The sequence below is a fragment of the Thermobia domestica genome, chromosome 8 (assembly GCF_964235325.1).
Source record: "Thermobia domestica chromosome 8, izTheDome1.hap1.1, whole genome shotgun sequence".
Lineage (NCBI taxonomy): Eukaryota > Metazoa > Arthropoda > Insecta > Zygentoma > Lepismatidae > Thermobia > Thermobia domestica.
Window position 1 is genome coordinate 147150752 of NC_137461.1, and position 21457 is coordinate 147172208.

Here is a 21457-nt window from a genome sequence, read left to right on the forward strand (position 1 = left end):
AATTAGAATGTTTTCACAATTTATTAAAATATTATTTTGTTATGCTTTAATGCAGTTTACTCTATAACTAGGGCCTGGAAATTGAGGAAAAATCCTACTTTTTACGAGTACCCGAAGACGAGGCTTAACATAATATGTTTATTTTCGGTCATTGTAGGCCAGAAAATGGTGGATTTTATTTGTCCTTTTTTGCCTTGTTCGGCCTTTTTTTTCTTATTGTTTGTTTTTTAAGCTTTACGTAGGTCTTAACGTCTTTTCTTGTACTTCATCTTTCGACAATAAATTTACTGGCCATTAACTCGAATCACCACCACCTCTTAAACATTTTTTCTTTAGTAAAGAAAATTACAATGATAAGACATTCTTCAACGACTGGACTGATAAGACCAGATCTGCAACAATTACAACTCAAATAAGGAGGCATAACAATGTCCTCCAGTAAGGGGGGTGAGGGTGGGGAAGTTTTCTTATTTTAGTTTCTACTTCAGTTTGTGGAAGGAGGACAGACCGTTAACCTATCAGACGGTTGATTCCTTGAGCATTATATTCATTAAATATGTAATTCTAATTAAATTGAGTCTTATTTTTACGTCCTTTTTTTAATTTTTAGGTTCTCTTTTGTTATATTTTTAAGTGTTTTTATAGGTTCTTTTTAGACAATTTTTAGGTCTTCAACTTTCGAACCCTAATTATAACATTGTATATTAGAAATATTATTTTAATAACATGTAAAACAGTATTTTTTCCAAAAATCAAAATATGTTGAACGAGTTTTAAAGTTGCAAAATAACATCCCTTATAGTGATGGTCCTTGTGTTGTTTCATGTTCAGAATGTTATTTTAATAGAATGTTGTTTGGATCAGGAAGCCATTTAAAAATGGAAAAGGAACTTTGAGACGATGTAAATGGAATGTCGTCTGACTTTTATTTATTTTATTTAATTACATGTGAACATCTTATCTTCTATCAGCTCTCTATGAGGCTGCATAAATAGTGTTCTTCCTAACATTAATTTTAAAATTTAACATTTTCAAGCGATTTATAATGTTATATGTAAAGGAAGTTCCTCGAAATGAGAATCTCTTAATATAATGGACATGTAGTAAATAATTGCTTAACACTAAAACTTTCTCATCCATATCTGCTATTCAATCATATATTCTTCTCGAATTCCTACATTTTATGCTGACATGATATATTTCTATGCTTACTTATTTTCCCCGTTCTATCTTGTTCAATAAACTGAAGAAAACCATGTCACCTACCTCTGTTTGTGATGCTTTATATTCTAATCCACAGATGGAACTAAGTAAAGCAAACGTAAATTTTGATTGGTGAATTAAAATCTTTTTCTAAAACCAAAACATTAACTTTCTTCTAAAGGTCTGCGAGAATATAACCTTTCAAAGGGAAGGGTGGTTAAATTTTCTTGAATAAGATTTTACATAGATGTCGATGATGGCCTGCGTGCAACTTGTTAAATGATCAAATATCTGTTTTAAATAAGAATTTAGACAGGAACGTAAGTTTACACTTATATGTTTTCACATAAGTTTTCACTTTTCTTTACTCAATTCCTATATACACAATTTGGAGTTTACATATACCTCTTATAATTTGTATAAGATTATAAAATTATGAACGTGAAATATTATCGTATCATTATACTAGCACAATAATTTATAATTTTTCTCACATTACATTCGTGAGTAGCCGTATGATTGTTTACGTCATGGTATATAATAGCCTGAAAAAAAAAGAGTGGTTTCAAAAAATAATTTGCTTACTATAATAGGAAATTTTCGTTACAATATGGCTTTTATTCCACAATTTAAAAACAATAAAATACCAGAAAAGTGTTTCTTAAAATGTTTCTTCAAGAACTGTTTTATATCAGGGGAATAGAGGGGGTAGTAACTGAACCAGAATGTTGTTAAAAGAAAAAGAAAAGAAAGATTTTATTGGTTCACATCACAACTATTAGAAAAAGGATATGTTTGTTCTACATTGAGAATTTGTTTCACTGTGAAGAAAGATGATTTTATATAAAGGGTTGAATATCAGAGTAGCCATGTGTCAGGCTCATACTTGCGAGAAAATTGGACCAAAAGTCTAACTTGTACATAAAGTTTAACAGCGTAACAAGAAATTACCGCTTCCAACACTGAATAAGTCATGTTTTTCGATAGGTTAATATCGCCTTGAGTAAAGAATGACATCTATTCAGTTCGTGCACTTAACTGAATAAATTTCTATTTTGGTGCTCAGGCAACTTTAGCACTCAACACTTTATATTACAGGTAGAGATTATATGGATGGTATAGATTACAGGTATATGAAAGTATACTCTCAAAAGTTTTTCTCATATTTGCAGAACTCTTCAAAAACATCGAGTTATTTTTTTGAAAAAAAAAATATTTTGTGAAGTACAAAAATATTTAGCAATTAAATACTATAGTTAGTAGAAAAAAATTGAAATGCATGAGTTTAGTTATTTACTCAATTACATATCATTATTTAATACTTCATTATAAACATTTTGAGTATGAAATTTCAAAGTAAACTTAATTTTCACTGAAATCATGAAATAGGTTGATTTAATGAGATCTTATCGAGCAGAATGTCGTTATAATTTGAAGGTAAACATGTGGAAGTAAATTAATAACTATTTGGGTTCTGCATTGAAGACAGTAATTTGTGTGTTGTAACTAGTATATAATAATAAGAGTTATAGTTCATAATCTATAAACTATGTTTTACAGTAAAAAAACAAAAAAAACTTAAGAATTGCAGTCAACCTGAGAACAGTGTCAGTGCAAGGCTAATTTATTTCAAGTCCTTAAGGTTTTTCCTTCAGAAATTGGTTTACCTTTCTATTTATGTATCACAAACAATTAACACTATATAAAGAAAAGAAGTTTAAACGTTGGTAGTTACCGAATTTAAATCCTTTTTGTGTTCCGACAAACAAGAACTACGAAGATCTTATCAACTTTATAATATTATTAATTTATAATAATTATAAGGAGAAAACAAATAACCAATTTTTAACATACGATTATTAATACTTTAATTATTATGTATATTGAATAAGAAAAAAAAAGAATATGTATATTTACAAATAGTGCTCAGAGACACTAATTAAATTATTTTACGTATTTTACTTATTCTGCGTATTGTACTGAAAATATTAATTGGACACTGCAACCTATGAAACATTAAGTTAATTTATGAAGACTAACATATCAAAGATCATATCTTCCGAAAACCAACTTATAATTTAATACAATAATGCTTAAGTAACAAGTTGGAATTACTTCCTCGTTAAAAAAAAAAAAAAAAAAAAAAAAAGGAACACAAGAACTTTCTTAAAATATGTTCTAGCCTAGTCCAGTAATGTTTTTATTGTATATTCAAATGTATATTCCTTTTCCTCTTGCCTCAATTTCAATCGGACAAATAAAATAAATGTATGAATAAGATTTTTATTATAAAAACAATCAAATTTGTTTCTTCAACTTAGAAGATTATTTATTTTAGACACGTGACAAAGCGACAGGAGTCCGGTTTCAGTCACTAAATATCAATACCTGTATTTTCGTATATAGACACAATATATAAACTTTATCTGCTATATAATACTCACTTCGATAGAATTTATGCTGTTTGTCCATGTCTAACTGTAGAAAATGGAGTAGTCTGTCTTCAAACAGTACAAATATGGATAAAAAAGCTTGAAATGTGATTTCTTATGTTACGATATAAGAGAACGACAATCTGAGGTTATATGTTGGAAAAATATTTTTGTATACTTCTTCGATTAATAGAAGACATTATCAGTGCAATAATGCAAACCATAATTTATTAAGTCCTTTTCATACCATTGAACATGCATTTAATTTGATATTTGTCACCTTTAAATATTTACTAAGATATGTACAGTAATATATATCCTTTATGTTGCAGTAGTAGCCAAAAGTAAATACATGAAAATGATAGAATTACATACACATCTGAATTATCTGTAGTGTAATATGATTAAAATGCTGATGTCAAGAGCCTGAAACTATGCATAAGTTTTGTTTATTAGTATCACAATGTTCTATTGTATTTTTTGTATAATTTTCTATGCGCTGATCATGAATAATATGTTATTATTTATCTAAATGTAATTTTATACAAATATAATTTTATTGTTAGAAAAGTGTTATGACACCGAACTTTCCTTATACTGAAACTACCGTCGTATACCTAGATCTCCGTCGTGTTACACCATGTTCTTCTACACTATATCCTATGGCTCCATTATATATTTATCAATCATTAACTAAGTAAGATAATTATTTTTCAATACATTAGCATAGTAATAGACCACTTAAAGTTTTATTTGCTTTATTTTATTGTAAGCTATAATGTGATTACTATACATAATATCGTATACGGACACAACTCCTGTTGTCTTCAATTTAAGTAAATATGTAACAAAAAGCAAAGAAGGAGTGAGTTTTTTTTTTTTTTTTACGATAAAACGCTCACTTTTGTAATAAATTATGAGCATAGTCCTGTGCCGTAGATATATATACACACTCAAAAACATCATAGAACTAATAATTCCATGTTAAAGAAGAACACACATACAAATCATATCTATCTATGAGTTGCTGTGGCCGGTATGAAGGCGCACGTTCAGCTGGGTGATGTGTGAACAGTTCACCGATTCCTATCAAGCATTATTTGCGGTTTTCTGAAACCCGACTTAGCTACATCTTAATTTACTTAACTTTACACGTGCCTCGTGATACTGAGTTAAATATCGAAAAATAACATTTCTTCAACCAGGAATAGAAACAGGAACCACGTACATCGAAATCAAACAATTTGGCTAAGCAGGAGCTCAGTAATCTTTAAGAAAGGAAAAAAAAACCTTCAACATTCATTTTCTTTTCACCCACCTCACAGATAGCAAATTTCGATGCATATATTAAAGTAAAAGATATCAAAGGGATAAAGAATACACTATGTAACTAATTTATTGAAATCGCATGTAAAATAAATATAGAATTTCTGGAAAGTAAGTTCATTGAACATGACTGTACAATAGTTATTGTTTGGGATAAATTATATATATATAAAAAATGCCATAACATCGGAGATCATATGTGGAACTTACCATATGTAAGCAAAATTTATTTTCGACATCATTATATTAATGAAAGGGTAGACGAGCTCGAGCATAGTCATCAGCTTCTGCTGACTTCACTGAGATAAATGAATAATATTGCTCTTCAATTTCTTGTTTACGTCATATTTGTGTATTTTTGTGTAGCAAGTAGCAATACGAAATCTCTTTTAACTATAACGCTGGTTAAACAATCTCCAATCTTATCTTTGAATTAGCTTCCTTTTTTTCTGTGGAACGACAAATTCTTTTGTTAACTCTGTTAACTCATTATAAAGATCAAGGAGAAGAAGAAATGCTTCTCATATTTATCATTCCAACCTTTCAAGGTTGCATGCGAAGTTCAAAATTTATCTTACAGTGAAAATAATAATAATAATAATAATAATAATAATAATAATAATAATAATAATAATAATAATAATAATAATAATAATAATAAAGAATTCGATATGCGTCCTGAACTGAACGACACATTCCATTTAAATATCCAGAGGTTTCGTAAAAATGGACATTTTTGAATTAGATTTTCACACATCTTGAAAGAGTATATTTTAAATACTATAATTGCATCATCAGTAATCCAGCCGATGTTATTTAGTAAATCAGTTGTCAAAGCTTACTAAAGCTTTAGTAGTTTTTTTTTTTCTTTTTTTTTTGTACTATTAAATAACAGAGCAGATCTAGGTTAACGTAAACGCTGTGTTGGGTGTCAGAAGCTATTTTCTATATGATTGATTTGTGTTAAATTTTTTTTTTTTCCATCAGTTATGTAGTTTAATGTGAAATTTGTCACTTGACCTACGAGATCAGGCGCAAAATACCACGTTTGCAAGGCATTAAGTATTAAAGAGCTACTTGTCAAAAAGTTTATTTACTGAATTATTACTATGATACTTACAAAAGCCATAGTTACATATTTCTGTACATCCGAAGGCGTCATTCTTAATGTATGTCCGAGCTGAAAATTGGCCACATCATACACTATAATTAGACCAAGTCTAAAAGAATCTTCTTCCATTAGAACGTCCATTCCCATTGCTATTTTCATACAAGATATTTTAAAGTCAAAATCTTCTGGATTTCTTGAATAACCGATTATTACTACACGATAGCCTTCACTTGTTAATCGAGGACTAATACACATTGGTCTGAAAATGTTACAAGAAGAACAATAGCTTTAAATGAAACACAATTCTCAAATCAGATGAATTATTTGACCCAAAATCAACCATTCACCTTTTTTATCTTATAGTAGTCTAAGTGCTAGCTCGTCTACTGTTCACAAATAAGATTTATAGAGAATGTTTTTAAATTATACAACCCTCTGACTTCGAAACTCATTGATATAAGTTTCAACCTAGTTTAGCTGCAGAATTCTCTCTTTAAATAACTTTTCGAAAAGTCAAGTCTAAGCTTTATCACCTTCTCATTTAATCTTCACAACCCAGTCCCTTGAAGCACCACAATCCTGGTATGGGGAGTAAATTTCGGGATTTTCGGAGAGGTGGACAAATTTGAAATATCTTACGTAAGCTTTATTTGACAGAAACTCACCAAATATAAAGCATTTTACTCCACAGTGTCTATAGTTTGACTTATGAATATATTTGTATACATGGGAGTCAATGATCTTAGTTATTGATGATCTTAGATTTTTATTGTTTTTAATATATAAAATATTCAGACCTTCCCTCTCTCCGTCAAATATTGAGAGCAGCAATAATATGATTATCTGCTCCCAGACTTTCTTTAATGGACTTTATAATATACTAAAAATTTTCACAACGATAGATTTTTTTTTTTTTAATTTTCGGCATCCTGCCATACAATATATTATTTACTGAGAAAGAAATATTTCTAATTAGGCTGGAGCTCCTTCGTGGCTAAGCGGTTAGCGTACGCGCCTTTGGCATAGGAGACTCGGGTTCGATTTCCGGCGGGAGCTCATGTGGTTCGGATTCCACGTTAATCAGTAGGTCCACGTTTCATATAGCCTCGCTGCTGAACGGGACGTTAAACTCAAAATCACATTCTAATTAGGTTTCTCGTCTGGAGCATGAAGACTCCAAGGAGATAAAATTGTGTACGAAAAAGAAAGCAATAGAATATAACATTTTTTTGCCTCCTGCTTCCCTATTCTCTGTCACATACATCCTTCATACTGTGTGGTTTCGTGCATAAATAAAAACTAGGAAACTTATAAACAGCGTGTAAAGTTTACGGAACAAAAAATGAACATTTATTCCACTTGCAAGTTAGGTTAAAATAGCCCATCATAAGAGAAGAAGAAGAAGAAAAGTAAGAAGTGTCAAACAGCTAGTCTTTGTGACACTAAAACAAACTTCTATGCCAGAAACTGGCTCCACGAGATGGTTGGGTCTTTACACAATGAAGGTTTGCTTGAGTCTGACTGCTCAATGGAAAATTCCAGACCTAGAATCAGCATACTCTATGTTTTCATCAGTACTACAAGAATACAGTAGTACTGATTTGCAGGTAGAGAAAAATAAGGATTAGCAGTTTAGTACTGATACGCGTTCTAAATCTTAAATAAATATAAAATCAGACAGATTAATAATCTGTGTTACAGTTGCGGCCTTCTTTCGACATATTTTGAAAGTCTGATGAATGCAATGATATATTGCCGAAATTATAATACTGAGTATTAATTAAAAGTGTTTACTTTCGTATTTTTTTTTTAAAAAAAATTTAAGTTATACGTAGTTCCAAAATTAGAATGAGCAGCATTCACTCAGATATGAAAACCAAAGAGTCTCTCTATTTTATGAAAATTCATAGTTTCATGAAATAAGTTTTCTCAAAGTCATCCCTAAAGTTTTAAAATTACTTTCTCAGGAATAAATTTTCTCAAAGTTGCCACTAACAACTTTCGCCAAACGAAGTTTTAGATAAACTATTCTCTTACATCACAAAATGGTACATTCATTTAATTGCACGTAAGTCCTTAGGGAATGAAAACAACGATATATACATAAACTTCATTTTACTTCTTGACAGCTTGCTACATTTTCTATGCTAACGTTGTAGTTAGTTTTCAGAATTATTTGTGTGATGGTAAGCGCTTTGTAACTAGTTTCAGATGTGAATGAAGACATGATAAAAAAAAAAGTTAAATTGAAATTGATCCACTGTTTTTATAAGGATAATTAAAGTCGTCTGAATAGTATTATGAGTACAGTTTTTGAACAGAAAGTATTTTCCAGTAAATTATAAATTGAACCCTGACGTTATACATACATACACTATGTGATCAAATAAAATGTTAGAAAACCTGAGGATGGGCTTTGAAGAATATGGGATGAAAATAAATGTTAGAAAGACAAAAGCAATGGTGATTGGTACGAAGAGGTCTGTGTCAAATATAAAAGTGGGAGGGAAGCAAACAGAACAAGTGAATAGTTTTTGATATCTGGGTAGTATTCTTAGTAGTGACATGAAGTCCGAACGTGCAATAAAAGCAAAAATAGGAATGGCGAAAGAAGCCTTTAGGAGGAAGAAAAGTCTGTTTTGTGCTACCTTGAATAGAGAGTTGAGAAAAAGACCAATAAAATGCTTCGTGTGGGGTGTTGCACTGTATGGGGCGGAAACGTGGACATTACGTAAAAGTGATGAAATCGACTGGAAGCATTCTAAATGAGGGTATGGAGAAGGATGGAAAAAATTAGTTGGGTCGAGCGGAAAACGAATGAGTGGGTGTTAGAAATGGTGAGGGAGAAAAGAACACTTTTGGATATTGTTAAGAAGAGGAAGAAAAACTGGTTGACACATTGCCTAAGAAGAAATTTATCATGAGGGACGTCATAGAGGGTATGGTAGCGGGGAAGAGAGGCAGAGGGCGAAGAAGACTACAGTTAATGGATGATATAAGAACATAAAGATCATACGTGAAGACGAAGAGGTTAGCGGAGGACCGTGGAGCATGGAAGCTTCTCAGCTGCTGCAAGTGACCTGCCAGTAAGGGCAAAATACCTATGATGATGATGATGATGATGTGATCAAAAGTATCCGGACATCCCCAAAAACATACGTTTTTCATATTAGGTGCATTGTGCTGCCACCTACTGCCAGGTACTCATTATCAACGACTTCAATAGTCATTAGACATCGTGAGAAAGCAGAATGGGGCGCTCCGCGGATCTCACGGACTTCGAACGTGGTCAGCTGATTTTGTGTCACTTGTATCAGAAGTCTGTACGCGAGATTTCCACACTCCTAAACATCCCTAGGTCCACTGTGTCTGATGTGATAGTGAAGTGGAAACGTGAAGGGGCACATACAACACAAAAGCGTACAGGCCGATTCTTCTGTTGACTGACAGAGACCACCGACAGTTGAAGAGGGTCGTAAAGTGTAATAGGCAGACATCTATCCAGACCATCACATAGGAATTCCAAACTGCATCAGGATCCACTCCAAGTACTATGACAGTTAGGCGTGAGGTCAGAAAATTTGGATTTCATGGTCGAGCGGCTGCTCATAAGCCACATATCACGAAGGTAAATGCCAAACGACGCCTCGCTTGGTGTAAGGAGCGTAAACATTAGACGATTTAACAGTGGAAAAACGTTGTGTGGAGTAACGAATCATGGTACACAATGTGGCGATCCGATGGCAGGGTATGGGTATGGCGAATACCCGGTGAACGTCATCTGTCAGCGTGTGTAGTGCCGACAGTAAAATTCGGAGGTGGTGGTGTTACGGTATGGTCGTGTTTTTCTTGAAGGGGGCTTGCACCCCTTGTTGTTTTGTGTGGCACTCTCACAGCGCTGGCCTACATTGATGTTTCAAGCACCTTGTTGCTTCCCACTGTTGAAGAGCAATTCGGGGATGGCGATTGCATCTTTCAACACGATCGAGCACCTGTTCATACTGCACGGTCTGTGGCAGAGTGGTTACACGACCATAACATCCCTGTAATGGACTGGCCTGCACAGAGTCCTGACTTGAATCGTATAGAACACCTTTGGGATGTTTTGGAACTCCGACTTCGTGCCAGGCCTCACCAATCTACATCGATACCTCTCCTCAGTTTAGCACTCCGTGAAGAATGGGCTGCCATTCCCCAAGAAACCTTCCAGCACCTAATTGAAAGTATGCCTGCGAGAATGAAAGCTGTCATCAAGGTTAAAAGTGGGCCAGCACCATATTCAATTCCAGCAGTACCGATGGAGGGCGCCACGAACTTGTAAGTCATTTTTAGCCAGGTGTCCGGATACTTTTGATCACATAGTGTATATATCTGGATGTTTGCATGTATGTATGCTCAATATATATATATATATATATATATATATATATATATATATATATATATATATATAATATATGTGTGTGTGTGTGTGTGTGTGTCAGTTGGCTTGACACAATTTAAGATAAGTGTAGAGAAGAGACCTAGGCCTTTTAGAATTTTTGAAGTGTATTTTCTGAGGGAGTAGATGTGTAACATTTATGTCAAAAATAGAGACATCGTGATTCGTTTAAATTAGATAAGGAAACTAATTTAGACAGATAAACTTCGTATTAGAAATAAGTTAAAATGTGTTTGAATGTTTTCTAAAATTCTTTTCTAAAGATAATAACAGGGCAATTTCTATATTTTAACGTATCATTTTCTAACCATAAAGGTGAAAAAGTAATGAAAAAATTGAACCGTTTAATAGCCATGTTTTTTTTAAATAGAGTTTTGAGATTTTATGAGTACACTTTGATCGAAATGTGTACTCTAGTGGAGGGAGTATATATATAAAATTTTTCATTTAAAAAATGACGACTGAACCACTTGAAATGCATTTTTGAAAATTATCTGAGGTTGTATCATTCAATTGCCATTCAAATATGCATTCTAAGATGTAAAAGAGGGTTCACATATATATTTTTCAAATATTTTTCATAGATTTATCCTTCCCATGCAAAGAGCAGGCATTTCAGCTAGTTTTGTCATATTCTCTAGAACTGGTGGTAGAACTAAACTGTCATACAGATGTTTCGCTCCAGTTTATTTCAAGTGTAAACTATAAAAAAATTCTAGGGAATGATCGGATAACTAAAAACCATAGCATGCTCACATAAACTTAAGGTTATGTATTAATTGTAATAATCTCTAACATGCTTTATATAGAGAATCAGAGTCAACAATTGAAGGCTTGATTTGGGTAAGGGGCTCACGTAAAGAATTCGAAATTTTGCAGGATAGGTTTTTCCTTTTAGTTTTCATGTCATGTTCCAGAGACTATATACTGTAATTTAGATTGTTTGTAGTCCCACATACTCATCTAAATTACTAATGTAATCTGGAAAACAAGGCACGAAAACTTTTTTAAAACCGTATTTTTTTAAAAAAAAATCTTCAGTATAATTTCAAATTTGTTTTAAAAAATGTCTTCTGTATAATTTCAAATTTGGTACGTGAGCTCTTTCCAAATCAGCCCTTCAATCGTTAATATACGCACTCAATGTCTAATGCAATATGAAAGTATTTTCTGTAGTCTGATAGGCAAGTAAATTTAATACCAGCACTTAAATATCTCCAGGTGTAATCGCCGTCAGCATTAAAATTATAAGTTAGTCACTTGATGTTATCGTGCTTTATGATTTATTTCACCTTAGTGGTCCTCATGACAATTAAAACCAAATTTCCTCGATTGGAAGCTAAGTCTGTTTCGTTGCTGCATACCGTAGGTTTCCATTTCTTTTACAATCATTTGTCATTGCTACAAGAGTTTCTTGAGCAGTTGATTTCCTAATGGCTGTGAGTAAGTTGGTGTGATAAAGGTTTACTGAAAGCTTTTGTTATGAGATGGAAATGTAAATGAAACTGTTATATAGACACAAGTGGTGCATTCAGAGCACAAGGGAATCAAGACCAATTTTTGGTCGTTTCGGACGTATTTTATCTTTAAGACCTTTATATGGAGTTCCTTTCAGAGCCTAAAGTATTCATGTCCAATCTATTACGTTTTTCCTCTGTAGCGAGCAACGTTAAAACAAGAAGTAGTTTATTTTTGTCACTTCCGGTTTCAATAGAGGGTTAATAGGCTTCTAAGATGATATCAGTTCTAAAATCGCTAAATCGATTTTAAACCTGCTGCACTCCATCTCTTACCGTTTTTGCTTTGTGTAGATCAATATCAATACTGAACATAGGAGTACACATTACCAAACGTCTCATCATACGAAACCTGCTTTACACGCTCTCATGTTTACAGTTGGTTGGCAATACTGACAAACTGGGCTCCTTGGAAGAGGAATAGTCCACAGTATATTTTTCTAGTGACGAATGATGTTTATGCCACGTTTCATGGATATACATCCAGTGGTGCAGAAACCATTTGCCACATTGTATTTACAATTGGTTGGCAATACTGACCAAATAGGTATGTCTGGGTGCAAAGCGATATTATCAAACCCTTGACCGAGTTACGTTCTAGCAATGAACCAAAAAATAACATAATGGATTCAGGCGCTTACACGTGATGCATCGCTACATTCATTTTTACTTCTGTCGAATATGCAATACATAGGGTCAAAAACACCAAAAACTGGCTCCTTATAGGGTCAGGTTGCGAGTTTGCCCGTGATTTGAAAACGGTTTCGTATTTCTCTTGGCAAGAGCTTTCAGACGATATATAGGTTTTCCCCAGGTACTTGGTCCCGGAATGGAATCATCCCTATTAAGTTTAACCGGAAAAAAAAAGAGAAAAACACGGTATGAAGCAAGTAACTTAAGAAGTCACTCAAATATATCCAAACATAGGAAACAAGAAATATTCAAAATAGAAAGGTTTATTGTAGAAAATCTAAAAATCGAAGTTAATGTGGGTTCAGCTGCACCCACTGCATCCACTGTGGCGCCGCCTATGATACTGAACCAGAATTTGTAGTGGATTTCTATCATTCCAGTCTCAGTAAAATGGATTTTCGGACACGAAATGTATTCTTGGAGGCTTTATAGATTGCAGAAAACTGCAACTAGCTATTATTTCAGGTTTCGCTCTATAGTGATCAACGTTAAAATCGAAAATGTATGCTTCTTACCACTTCTGGTCTAAATTACCTCTATCAACGGTCACAATTTCTTGCTTTTGAACCTCTACATTCTGGGCAAAATTGTTGCTGATTCATCAAATAGTTCTTGAGATATTTAATAATTGGATGGACAGCCACATGGACAGACAGGGTAAATATATAAAAGACTTTTGGTAAGCCAAACTCCTTCAAAATATGTCACTTTATGATTACTTTACTAACTCTTCAGGTGTTAATAAGCATAGGACAGCGAGAAATCACAGATAAGAAATATGGCGTGTTCAGCATACGTACTAATCAAGTCCATTTTGGGTCATTTTCAACATATTGTGTTTTTAAGATCTTTGTCTGAAGCGCCTTTCTGAGCTTAAAAGATGAACGTCCAAATATTGTAAGTCTTATAATATAATAAAAAAAAAATGTACTTAAGTATACCGTACAAACTTAACGTCTCTTTTCCTCACAATATTGGCAATTGTGCTTGACTCCCTTGGGCTCTGAAAGGAGATGTATTATTCCATAGAGAGAGCGTTAGCTTCCACCTGAAATAAGAACTCTGACTTTCCACTTCCTCAATAATGTCATCTTTCATAGTGACAGATGAAAGGGGACAGCGATAGAATTATGCACCAAGATCTCAAAGAAGAAAGACTTCAAAGGAAACTGAAGAGAATATAGACTTATCAATTCTTCTCAATGGAAGTTAGAAGGGGAAACAGAGTTATAAAATTAGACCTGCATTCCAATGCAACTAATGTAATTGGATTCCAGCATTTTACTTTAAAAAAATAGCTTTTCCCATATTTCCTAATTGCAAGTACCAAATTTCCCTAGACTGGGAAATTTAGTTCAATCTTCGAACACTGATTATAAATAGCAAGTCGAGACTAACCCACAATATTATTAGTAAAGTAGAAAACTGGTATTACGAAGATTCGGCCGTCAGCAGTGAATTCTCAAGTAACACAATATAGAAGGCAGCGGTTCAAGTCACCTTGTAGGTTTTGGAAACGTATTCGTATTATTTGAAAGTAATTGCATACATTCAGTGCGTAACTACTTACTGTTTCTCAATTTTTCGCATCAATTTGTCATCAAGGAGGTCTCTATTCTGGATTAACTCAGGAGCAAGTGTTCTAATTGTTATACAATCATTAAGTTTTTGTTTCGTCCTCTCCAGACTATATTTTGACTGTCGTAGGAAAGTGAGCAATATGTTGTCAGTGACTGAAAAATAAGGAAAGTATAATATAATCAATTATATATCTTAAATATAAGTACTAAAACTGTATATTAAAAACATAGTCTACCCCAAATTTCCTACGTCATCGGTGATATTAGATTGGTATGATTGAAATGTCCGATAACGTGCGTCACTTTCAAAAGAAAATGCATGAAAATTACAATACTTGATCTAAGTACTCGCCGGCGACAGTCATACACTTTTGTCAACGCTTAACCAATTATTGCATTCCATGACGAAAGTAATCTGGAATCTGCTATGCGAAAAAATTTCCATCATATGTTGTACCGTCCGGTCATCAGGGAAGTTTTCCTATCTTTCCAAGGAACTGAGGTACCAGAAGAAGTGATAACATAATATCGTTTTAACAAAAGAAACACTGACCAAAGCTTAAAAATCACTGTATTTTAAATTACAATATGCAACGGTTTCGGATATCTAATACATCCTTCTTCAGATACTATCGGACATAAATCTGTTCGATAGTGTCTGAAGAAGGATATGTTATATATCCGAAACCGTTACATATTACAATTTCAAATACAGTGGGTTATAAGCTTTGGTCAGTGTTTCTTTTGTTAAAATAATCAATCCAAAGCCATGGATAGTCTTGCTATAATATTGTTGCAGTTTAGCTGTTTTAGAGTAGGTGATGAGATAATTTCCATGTTTTCTTAATTCCTTGTATATCAGGATCAAATAGTTGTACCGAGATTTCATTCACAGTTATTAAACAGTTTAGAAAATCTTCCTAATCTTTGCGAATTAGTTTGAAAATCCTTTGTGTGCATTCTAAACGTTATTTTTGGAGAGGTGTCAACAACTTGGAAAGTTACTTGCGGATACCTTACTCTTAGTCAAATGCCATCAGGTGTGTAGAGTACATTGATACCGGTACTAATTATCACCTTCCTAGCTAAGAAAATTATAGTCACAAGTTTCAGTTAATAATAGCTGAGACAGCACACTTTGTTCTGTGTTTGTGGACAGACTTACATTATGGTGGTCACCCTGTAGACTTATAGCTGACTTTTCCTTCCGTCATTTGATATGTATAATATGATGGACATTCCTAAGCTTACGCAACTGACACCGTTTCACTGATCGTTTGCATGGATTTCCCTTTGTAATACTGAAATCTTATCCTGAAATTTAACAAATATCCTGCCATCTCCTAGTCTTGTGGTCTAACTCCAGTTCAGCAGAACATACTAAGATATTATTCGTCACAATTATTATTGAGACAGCAGCTTATAATTGCGTTAAATTTCAGACCTCAAGGTAAGAATATTTAGTTCTTTTTCTTTTATAAGTATAAAGTTTTTATGTTAGGTGCTATGTTCACCACGAAACGAAGACAAGGGAAGCTGCCATCTGCATACTGCAGTGCATGGGGACACGGTATTAGTCCTAAACACACAAATCCTAATAATCTCTTGTGGCGCTACCATCAGGTCCAAGCCAAGAATATTACAGTATATATAGTGAATACCGCCATGTTTTATCAAACATTTAAGTTTGTAATCTTTATTTATTGGCGTTTTCAGTGTACTTTAGGATATATTCATATATATTGATTGAGGAACGACCAAACAAAGTAGATATATATAGAACTGTTCACAATTAACAAACAGCAAAGGTTTCTAAGAATTGAATGTACAGATTTATTCGGCAACGGCGAGTACAGTTCTCCATCTAAAAATTATTTCGGTAATATTTACTGTTAATATTTCTACGACACAAATACAAGATAAAAATTTAATTTTTCTGATAAATAAATGCATATTTCTGATTGCACAGTCCATTGACAAAATTCGACTTGTAAATAATAGTATATTCCAGCCCTGGCCACGGCGAGCAGATAGTGGAAACTCTCCTCGTGAGCGCTCACGAGCATCCTACGTGCAAATACCATTGTTCGTGCTTCGTGAATCTTCGGGTCTCGTCCTTCGAGGAACGGAAGTGTTGTCAACCTTGGCGGTAATCACTAGCCCACCAAATAAAAAAAAAAGTATGTATGAATGTATGGTAACTGATTGCCATTTAGTGTAAAGTGTCTTTTACAATGTGGTAACCGTTAACTATAGACAACACAAACTTGTAACAGCAATCAAATGATAAACTATGTACGTTCCTTTTCTTCTTTTCTCTTTCCTTTTGTTAAAGAAGGATGTGGTGGAACCAAACCATCGCTTCCATTTATAAAAACTTGCTAGTTTGCCCAATGGAAAACCAGTTTTCTTATCAAGTTCTTAATCCGAGTGTGGGTTTGTTATATTATGTTGTTTCGCTTTTTAAGAAAAGAGATAATCTGTTGATAAGAAAAAAAAATACTGTAGCACTTGTTTGCAATTATCTAAGTATTATCTCCAGAAAATTAGCTTATGCATGTATGTGTGTACGAATAGGCTTAGCAAGGGGTTGGTTGTGGAGATTAGAAGCCACTATTACACTATTAATAGGAAGAATAGTATTTCTTACTCCACTTTTAAAGTTACTTTGATCCCAAAGAATCAAACAAAATATTAAGAGAGCCAAAGAGATTTTCCATTTTTAAGAGTGACCATTAGTGCCTACAATTAGTTTTTTTTTTTTTTTTTTTTTTTTTTTTTTTTTTTTTTTTTTTACAAGGAGTGTCTTTTTAATAAGGAAAAATATATTGTCTTTGGCTGGTTGCTTGCCGGTGGCTTGTTAAAAGTGAAAAAGAATGTTAAATCATACAACGACTAAAGCTACACATTTGTTTTTCTTCGATAGTTACTGACTGATTTTGAAAGTCACAATGTTGTAGGCCTACTGTAACAGCATAAACTCGGAAGGAAACGTTCCAACTGAATGATACGAACACTTATTCCCAATGTCTTGAACATGAAACGTGGGTTGCACGGATAACGCTTAAAGTGGGCTGGACTGCACTGGAATTTCCTTCCGGCATATTAGTGTTTGGTCGGAACTCAGTTCTTCTGTGTAATTGTCTCTTAACAACATTTGAACATTTATTTTAGATAATAATAACTAACTTTATGGCCTATGGAACCAGAAGGTTCAATGCCGCGTTTACAAAATATTTCCACTAACTTCTGTCCTTAGCCAACTGGATCCAGTTTCTACTCTACTCTTATTTCTGCAAGATCCATCTCAATATTTTCTTCCCATCTGCGCCTAGGTCTTCCTAGTGGTCTTCTTCCAATTGGGTTTTCAGTTAAAATTATGAAAGCGTTTCTAATTTCTTCCATTCTAGCTACATAGCCTGCCCACCTGAACCTTCTGCACTTAATGACCCTAACAATTAGGTGAGCGGTATAAGCTATGCAATTCCTCGTTATGAAATTCGTCCAATCCCCATTTTCATCCCTTTTTGGTCCGAATACTACTACTACTACTACTACTACTACTATAACTACTACTACTACTACTACTACTACTACTACTACTACTACTACTACTACTACTACTACTACTACTACTACTAATAATAATAATAATAATAATAATGCATTATTATTATTATTACTATTATTATTATTATTATTTTATTAATAATAATAGTAGTAGTAGTAGTAGTAGTAGTAAAGATTAAGTACATGATAAAACAGCTTTACTAATGTATAGCAGACAGCGACTAGTGCCACTTATGCTCAGCCTACTATCATCCGTGCTTCCAGTTTTGGCACCTGCATACATAATACGTTAGTTATCTAGCCACTAACTCCCCCTGTGTACATCTGCTTATAGAGACCAGTATCGAGCACAGTCGTTGTAAAGAGTTGAAAGCGGTAAGATGGCGAAACGACGCGGCCCTACACCTACACTTAAGTTCAACACGCAGTGGGAGGAGGATTATCTCTTTGTCGAAGAAGACGGTGTAGCCAAATGTTTAGTGTGCTTTAAAACATTACACGGATTTAAAAAGTTCAACCTTCAACGTCACTACAATACTTATCACGTGGAGCAATACGGGGAACTTGAAGGACATCTTCGCAAAGAAGAACTGAAGAAGTTGAAAGAGAACAAGGCCGCATCGGAAATGGAAGACGGGGAGAGAACGTGTGAAGCCTCTGTGCGGGTGAGTTACAAAATTGCGTTGCATATTGCGAGATTGTTGCGCCCTTTCACAGACGGAGACCTAATAAAGGAGTGTATAGTAATATCAGCAGAAGACTTTTGTCCATCTCGAATACAGCAGTTCGAATCGGTTCCACTTTCCCGACAGACTATTACGCGACGCATAGAACATCTTGCAGATGATGTTTTGAGCCAGCTATCGGAACTTTCGAAAACGTTTATTACATTTTCCCTGGCGCTCGACGAAAGTACGGATGTTACAGATACTGCGCAGCTTGCTATCTTTATTCGTGGTGTACATAGTGATCTGGAGATTCGAGAGGAACTGTTGCACATAGTACCTATGAAGGGCACCACAACGGGCGCTGACATTCTTGCGTGTGTTGAAGAAAGTGTCGAAAATACAGGTCTTGCGTGGAATGCACTGGTTTCTGTAGCGACCGATGGGGCACCTGCTATGGTTGGGAAGAAAGCAGGGTTTGTGGCGCGACTAAAACTAAAACTCCAAGAGCTTGGGGTGTTGCATGATATCAGAGGAATTCATTGTATGTTGCATCAGGAACAGTTGTGTGCAAAGAGTGTAACGATGAACGATGTCATGGACGTTGTAGTTCGTACCACCAGCTACCTCAGAAAACATGGACTGAGACATCGCCAATTTAAATCCTTCCTCGAAGACCTAAACAGTGCATACGGAGACATACCTTATTATACAGAGGTGCGCTGGCTGAGCCGTGGGAACTTGTTAAACCAGTTCTTTCAGTTACTAAACGACATTGATATGTTTCTCGATATGAACGATCATTCCGTGCCAGAACTGAAAGACGACCAATGGAGATGCAACCTTGCGTTTTTGGCAGACGTAACTACTCATCTCAATGCTCTTAACCTCTCATTGCAGGGTCAACATCTGCTAATTACAAATATGTGCGATCGCGTCGAAGCGTTCAAAATGAAGCTATCCCTTTGGGCGCAGCAATTTGAAAACAATATTTTGGTTCACTTTCCCAGCTTAGGCACCTTACAAGAATCCGGTAAACTTCTTGACTTGACTTATTACCGCAATTTGCTGCTTAGCCTTAAGGACGAATTTGAAACCAGATTTCAGGACATAAAATGTTTGGAGATGAGCTTCAGGGTATTTGCCACCCCATTCTCTACAAACATTGCAGACGCTCCTTCTGATGTTCAGTTGGAACTTATAGACTTAGTGTGCGACAGGGAATTTAAAGAGAAATTCCATCAGAAAAGCAATTTACAAGAGTTCTATAGGAATTTCCCTCGATGTCGATTTCCGCGACTGCATAGAAATGCTGCCAATATTATGTCAATGTTTGGTTCGACGTATGTGTGTGAGCAATTATTTTCAAAAATGCGACTGACGAAATCAAACCAGAGAAGTTCGTTGTCCAACCATCACCTGGAATGTTTGTTACGTCTAAGCTGTGTGCAAACAATATCACCTCGTATAGAGACACTTACGAAGAAATTGTGCGGTACATCTGCCTCAGAGAACAATGCTTGAAGTAAAACACTTGTCAGTTACTAGTGTTTATAGTGTATTTTCTTTTTTCTGTGTTTCTAACTTTATACACATTCGGCCTCTTTGTGCGTTTTCGTGTTCTGTTGGTTTGAATTTTGATTTGCTACTGTCAGACATTTGTCTCTTGTGGCGTTAAGATATTTGAGTACGCTTCGGCAAATGTGATTGCATTTTTCGAACTTTTGGGAATGTGCAACAAGTGTTTTTCTTTTGGGACCTTTGTCTACAATCTCGGATTTCTGTGGTAAGTTATAAAAGCTATTACAATGTTTATATTTTGTAGCTACGGAAATCTAATAAGTATAGACTATTTGGATGATTTCTAATTGAATAATATATTTTCGAATAAAATCTACTCAAATAATCTGATTTTCGAATTGTTCCTCATCTCTGTTTCTTTGCCTACATTAGCATCCAGTGACAATTTACGGCAGAACTTAAGCAGATATTATGCATATTTCGAACACGATCTTATTATTATTATTATTATTATTATTATTATTATTATTATTATTATTATTATTATTATTATTATTTTCTACCTCCCGTCGTTCTGCTATCAATCTAGCAACGAAAGGCGTTTACAACTTAGCAAACGTGAAGCGAGTGATAATTTCAGACCGAGTGCTGATGAAATACAACGTCACGAATTGTGTAAGCAAGCTAAAAAGGCCTGAAACAATTCGTTTCTGATTTTTACAGTCGTTTTTACGTCTGTAAGCTGACATGTTTAATATTAGTTTCTTTCTTTCTTTCTTGTTCATTTGTTAGTTACTTTAACGCTAACTGTAACCTCTATCATGCGTCTTCCTCGATCAAAAAACGTACCAATTTTATTTCCTGCAGTGTTTTCGCGTCACTGCTTTCGAAATGGGGAGGGGGAGAGCACACCTGCATATTTCAAACTTGCGTCTGCTCAATGCTTCAACATCGTGCGAATTTCTGACCAGGCTTGGCCGTAGGTTTTTTGCCATCATGTGTGGTTGGCAACACTTATCGGATGCAGTGGAAGGGGAGAAACTACCAGCCCCTGTGCTCACCTGTTCTTGTCTCTCGCTCGTGCTCGCTCTCGCTTCGGCTCCGGGAGCCAATTCATGGACAGGCCTGGTATATTCCCTCTTGGTGAAACTTGGACTACCTGTTTGCGAAGTCAATTTTTATCTTATTGACGGAGTTTATATTTTAAAATAATCTGCATTGTAGAAATAAATTGAATTAATTCATTCTTTCAACGAAGTATGTTATTTATATAATTCATACATAATTGTATAATAATAATAATAATAATAATAATAATAATAATAATAATAATAATAATCTATATATATAAAAGAGAACGTACAAAATCCTTTGTCCGCTCATCACGCTAATACGGCT

General features: G+C 34.3%; 1 protein-coding gene across 1 annotated transcript in view; it reads right to left on the reverse strand.

The window, feature by feature from the left end:
• Positions 1–21457, reverse strand: part of LOC145691853 (alpha-tocopherol transfer protein-like) — an 86806-nt gene that overhangs the window by 20519 nt on the left and 44830 nt on the right. The window contains exons 3-4 of the mRNA XM_081767165.1: positions 14294–14456; positions 6082–6331 (exon numbers count right to left, since the gene is read on the reverse strand). Coding sequence (XP_081623291.1) covers positions 6082–6331; positions 14294–14456 — 413 coding nt within the window. The remainder of the gene's footprint in view (positions 1–6081; positions 6332–14293; positions 14457–21457) is intronic.